The following is a 6,256-nucleotide window of genomic DNA, read 5'->3' on the forward strand; positions in this document are numbered from 1 at the left end:
AATTACTACAAAGAAAATGAACATAGTTTGGGACAACTTGAGGAGTTTAATTTCTACATACAAACTGGCTTTGATCCAGCTTTAACTTCATATCATACCTAAATGTTGGTCTATCAATCTGACAAGATTCTGCACCAAGCTTAAAATCACTGTTAAAACAACTATAAGCAGACAAGCCACGAATGTCAGTGCAATGCAATGCCTTCCATTGAAGCAAATTCAGGAAATATTTGTTTTGATCCTTTAATTTACAGACATAAGTACATACACTTAGTGTAAAACATATGCAAACATTACACCATTAACACATTTTCGTGCAGCAGGATTACTGGGAAACTTAATTGGAAGCACACATGACTTTGCGCCATTTCAACATTTTGTCTATCATAGTTATTTTACAGAAACACACCAGAAACAAAGCAGAGTCAAATTAATATTATTGCCACATGTATGATTCTAATATGCATAATAATGAAGATCGGCACAGGAACACAAATTCACACAAGAGATTGAGTCCCTTTACTTAACAGTCTGCTATGTAGTATTTGCAACAATTGAGGCACAGCCACTTTAACAAACAGAACTCTGCATCGACTCTGTACCTTGACCTATAATTTTTTATCAAACTTAACCAAAACCACCTTTCTTGTGCTCACAACTCCTGTCAACATTGTCATAGGCACCCCAACCCTTCAAAATTATTGGAATCCAATAAGATAGGAGTATTAAACAATGGAAGTGTTGGATGAGGTAAATAGGAAATTGTCTTTAGAAAATAAATATATTTCTGTAAAATTCTGGTTGAAAAGCTGTTTAAAAAAAAAAAATATTAAAACCACAGTTTGTCCATTGAGATCCCTGCTTAGTCATTGGGTCATTGTTTTCTTTCCTCTAAAGAAATATAAATCTGACAGATTGTTGCACATCAATCAATAGATGCATTGTTAAAATACAGCATTGATCATAATAGCTATTCAACAAACATAAGGAATAGCAGTAAATTAAGATGAAAAAAAAACAGGGAACTGACAGAAAAACTGACTCTCAATCCCAGACAACTACAGGAGGCACAAATAGATAGTGCCCTCTACTTGCATTGTGCAATGAAATAAACCAACACACATAGTAAATACCCCTCCACCATTGAGGGCCCTTATCAATGCCTGACCTATGAGCAATAAACATACTGAGAAAAGACAGTCCTTGCCATCCTTGCCCCCCCCCCAAATACTGTTTTTAGGGAAAGATATTAGAAGCATGTGTGTGGGTCATGTCGTAATAGGAAAAAAAGTACCCACCCCTATATCTAATCTTCACCCACAAGTGTTGCTTTGGAAGGGTTGAGTGCAAAACAGGGGTAACAATCTATGTGTGCAGGGAGAAGACTATGTAGTTCTCACACACACACACACACACACACACACACACACACACACACACACACACACACACACACACACACACACACACACCACACACACACACACACACACACACACACACACACACACACACACACACACACACACACCTCAGTGTTTTACAAGCAAAGAGACATGGAAGAGCTGTGACCGGACAACAACTATCTCGCCCTGTCTCTGACCAATATCAATTATTTCCTCTGCGTACGATCACGGCGGTGCAGCCCTTAATCTGTCCTTTCTGTTATTCATCATTTTCTCCCCTACCCCATTATGAATAAATCAAGAGTTCACATGTCCTTCTTCAGAGCCTCTGCATGAGTACTTGAAACAGAGGAGAGAGACAGTCAGTTACTGCAAACAGTGGGAAGAGGGCAGGGGGACAACTTTCATTATTGACTACTGATCACTGATGATGTTCATGCTTTGGTCCACAAAACAACCCATTAATACGCTGTATAAATGTGTGTGTAACTTCTCCAGCAGCTTTCTCTGACTCGTCTGGCCAGTGATAAGACCTGAATAGCAGTAATTGAGTCCCTGTATGTGTAGGAGCCAGTCGCTCTCCACAACCCTTCGTGTCCACCTCTCGTCATGTTGCTGCCTGGCTCACTGACAGTGTGTATCCATGCCTCCACTGTCGTGTTGGAAAGGATCTAGAACTTGACGCAGTGACCGGTGTTCACCAAGAAAGAGGTGCAATTCAGATTCTCTTTGTTTCTGTATTTTGGGGGACGTTTTTATTTTTCGGTTCTTTTCTTAAAAGAATAAGTTTGTCCCTTACAATGGTCCGTATTTGGCTTCATATCGGGACATAATGTTCTTGCAGCGACCACAGTCCTTTCGCAACTCAGCCACTTGTAGCCGCAACGCTGCATTTTCCCTCTCCAGAAACGAAGCGCGCACTGTGATTTGGTTCTCCTTCAGCCGCCGGGCGTCACGTGAACGTTTGGCTGCCACGTTGTTCTTCTTCCTCCTCGACCAGTATTTATCGTCCTGTGGGAGACAGAGGATTGTAATACAAAATAATAGAATCAGTGTTGTGGAAACATTCCTAATCCCAGACAAGCCTCTTTATTTCATGGCTTACTACTCGCTCATTAATTTTGCTGGTGTAACATAGTGATACTACAATCTTCATCAACCAATGATTATTTGGTGCCCAATTGCAGTGGCTACATTCTCATTATCCTACTACAGAACAACCAGTTCCATCATTCATCACCTCCCTGAAACAAATATTCACCGGTCATCTTACCTTCTGCTCAGTGGGCACAAAGACCTTTTTGGCCTTCTTGATCATGGGCTGTGGTTTGAGGTCCTCRTCAGAGAACTTGTGTTTGCGTGGGTTGAACAGCTCACCCCCAGGCACRCTGGACAGCACCAGGTCTGTGGGGTCCGGCTGGAAGTTGATGTCCACCTCAATGTCCTCCGGGTCGATGGGAGTGGGTGTGAGTCGGTCTGCAGACTTCCCCTCTAGAGGGAGACAAAGTGAGTTCAATGAGGAGTATATTTTTATTTATTTTGGTGGCTGTTATGTATATTTTTATAATCTTGAAGGCTATAGTTAATTGATAATTCACAACTGTTTGCTACATTTTTTCCTTAAGGCATACTAAGGTCAGCCCTATATGAATACTGCCATTTGCTAATGCTGTAGAGCTCAGATTTCACATGTACGTGTGTCCATGTGTGTACTGGAGGCAAGGTGTCGAGTGCGTCAGGTACATCTATTTGACATTTGAATTCAATATGGGAGTATCTAGTGTCAGCATGTTGCAAGCGTCTATTACAGTGTCAGTATATGTGCATGTTGAGTTCAAAGGTAGAATGTTTTACAGTGGTACCGTGTCTGGGCTTTTAACAATGGGCCCCAACAATGTACCTTTTTTATTTTTAGACACTTCAACCTCCGCTGCTTCAAACCCAGACACAGCATCTTCATCGTCCCCATCTTCTTCTTCCTTCTCTTGTTCAGCTGGCTCTAAGGTGAGTGTGACRGTCTCTGTGTCAGAGGTGGTGAAAGGGGGTCTTGTCCCCTTGGTTTCCWCCTGGGCCAGGCTCTTCTGCAGCTCCTCCTCTAGGGTGACTGGGATGCCATTCTCCTGCAGGAACTCATCCAGGTCCATGTACTCCAAGTGGAAGGTCTCTCCGTCATAGGGGATGGTCTTCTCCCAGATGGCAGGGGTAAGGGAGGCGGACACCCCTCCAATGCCGGTACCTCCAGTCCCACCACTGGCCCCTCCAACACCGGCCTCGCCATTATCGGCAGAGCACAACTTCTTCTTCTCTATTTCTGCGGAGATAACCGTGAAGAGCATAATGGGTGACGGTTTATTGACCATGTGAACACAAACAGGATGCTATATAAAGGAAGATAGATGTCCGATGTCATGGAAAGTAGAAGAAAAAAAATAAGTGGTGAAATTACAGAATGAGGTAAAAGAAAAGGGGGGGGGTGCATCAACCCATAAAAAATGAGGAAGGGAAATCTGGACTTGGCAACACAGCCCCTAAACACAAAAACGAACATGAAAATAAATATTAATTGCCCTTCAAATGCAAGAAAATTATGAACTCATATTGTATGTGAAAAATGGTTTGACTGCAGTGCTCTAGGACAAGCAAGGAGGTGTGAGAACTTTATGTTCTTTTTTCCTCCCTCAGTTCAGTGCCTCAGGGGAAACTGGCACAGCACTCAGAATGTACAAAGGGTTTCCTTCCCCAGTACTGCTCTATACTTGACACATTTGAACAACTATTGTACTAGTCATATATAATTATCAAACACAGCTGATTAAAAAACAAATGTGTCCAGTTGTTTGAGGGTACACAAACGCTCATTAGAAGCACTACTACGTCTCCATACACCAGTCAACATGTCCGCGAAGTCAACGATCACATCAGATCTATGCAGTTCACATAAAAAAATGTGTAAATTGGAAAGGATCTCTCTCTTCATCCAAAACGAAACCAGTAGGCTAGTCTTACCATCGTCGCCTTCGAGAATATTAGGTGGGGGAATGTCCATAATCTTCTTCAAAACAATAGGAAACGATTTCTGTGGATTCGACCTAGGCTGCAGAGGCGCCTTGAGTGTAGTTTCCCAGGCACTGTTAGCAATATCCGTGGATAAATTAAGTCAAAGCAGCGTTTCAGTCTGTTGCTTTGAAACCTGTTTCACAAATTAAAACGTTGTCATAACAAACACCACAAATCCCATCGGTCGAAGCCTACTGCGAGCGCTGTTTTCTTATTCATGAGCTATACGCCTCTTCAGAAAATACTCGGCGCGGATTGGTCACAAATGTATCTTTTAATATTAAGTGGCTGACATAGAAAACTCGCTGGTGAGCCAGTCAAAACAGAAGCAGTAGAACCCACCTGGAGCTCATTGGCTGAAGGAACACTCCATTTCAATCCTTCGTACGGAAATAACTGTACATTGCGTGCAGAATGTCAACATAGTGTCTCCTGACTCCTATTGTTGCTACATTTAGCTAAACCAGATAGTCATACCGTTCTAGATCTATGGCCATTCACTGACCCTGGGAACTAGAGGAGACGAGGACAAGAATGCTTCGCGACATTTAATGTCAACCACATCAAATCGTAGGCCAGGCTTCCCCAAACGGCGGCGGTTTTTTTGGGGGCCTTTTTTGTTTTCATTGTTGGAGATAAAAACACCAGGAAATCAGCTCCAAGTGATTTTAATTTTGTACATCTGTTCCCAAGTATTCCCACCCATAGAGTCATATGTGATCATATAATAATAATGAATAACAATTGATTGGGTTTATATAGCACTTTTCTACAAACTGAGGTACTCAAAGCGCTATACATAGTAGGGTGAAACTCACCTCACCCAACATCAATGTGTAGCACCCACCTCAGTGATGCACTGGGACCATTTTTGTGCCAGAACTCTCACCACACACTAGCTATCAGTTGGACAGGTGAGGAGTGATATATGGCAATTAGGATTGAGGGGGATGATAGGTGACCACCCGCCTAATCATTTCTTTTTTATGATGGTCCGCCCCCGACCACTCGCTCAAGAAAGAATTTGCCCGCGGCTAAATCTAGTTGAGGATCCCTGTCGACATTGGATACTTACTTACGTTTTATATGAAGATGCATTGTATCCAGTTTCTCCTCTACAATACAGGATGCATTATACATTGATGCATTTGTATCCACACTCGTGGCCAAACAAAACACGTGTGTTCTTTTCTCTCCTTCACGTGCAGAGACAAGCTGTTGAGGGGAGTGGTTATGGCACGTGCAAAAGCAGGGCGGCGGTAGCCCAGGAAGCACGACCTCGCACTATACTGAACAGCTGGCGTGTCCCTATCATGTATTTACACCCAACACAACCGTTCATCCATTGGATTGGAAATGTGTTAATAACATATGATATGATATCCCCTCACCTTACACCACATCAATAAAAGATTAAAATACAGTGTGATATTGGAGCATAAAATACCGTCAGTAGGCTACCTTGTCATCTAACCAGACATTGGGGCAAATACGGCCCGCGGGCCACATACGCCCGTTAGGGCTTTTTAAATCCGGCCCGCCGAACTTGTCCAAATCCTATAGTACAAACCTCCATTTTTTTCCCCTTTACCCTGCAATGCCACACGTTTCCCCAATAGATGGCGCATACATATAACAACACTTTGACCGTTGTTTGGGTATGTGGTAGCGCAGTATTCTCTTTATTCACTTTACATTTTCGACTTCGTTCACGTTCACCTTAAAGCGAAAGGATTGCCTACAACAAAGACTAACTCCAACTTTGATGCACTGGCAAAAAAGGGGACCACAAC

At 42.7% G+C, this 6,256-nt stretch overlaps 1 protein-coding gene across 1 annotated transcript; it reads right to left on the reverse strand.

Annotated features, from left to right (window-relative positions):
* Positions 1–1,755: 1,755 nt before the first annotated feature.
* Positions 1,756–4,649, reverse strand: LOC112072986 (thyrotroph embryonic factor). The gene is made up of 4 exons (XM_024140355.2): positions 4,413–4,649; positions 3,307–3,717; positions 2,680–2,897; positions 1,756–2,417 (listed from the first exon to the last, which is right to left on the reverse strand). The coding sequence occupies exons 1-4, from the start codon at positions 4,450–4,452 to the stop codon at positions 2,202–2,204; spliced, it is 885 nt and encodes a 294-aa protein (XP_023996123.1). The 5' UTR covers positions 4,453–4,649; the 3' UTR covers positions 1,756–2,201.
* Positions 4,650–6,256: the final 1,607 nt, after the last annotated feature.

Source organism: Salvelinus sp. IW2-2015, unplaced genomic scaffold (assembly GCF_002910315.2).
Source record: "Salvelinus sp. IW2-2015 unplaced genomic scaffold, ASM291031v2 Un_scaffold2115, whole genome shotgun sequence".
In the NCBI taxonomy this organism is placed as follows: Eukaryota; Metazoa; Chordata; class Actinopteri; order Salmoniformes; family Salmonidae; genus Salvelinus; species Salvelinus sp. IW2-2015.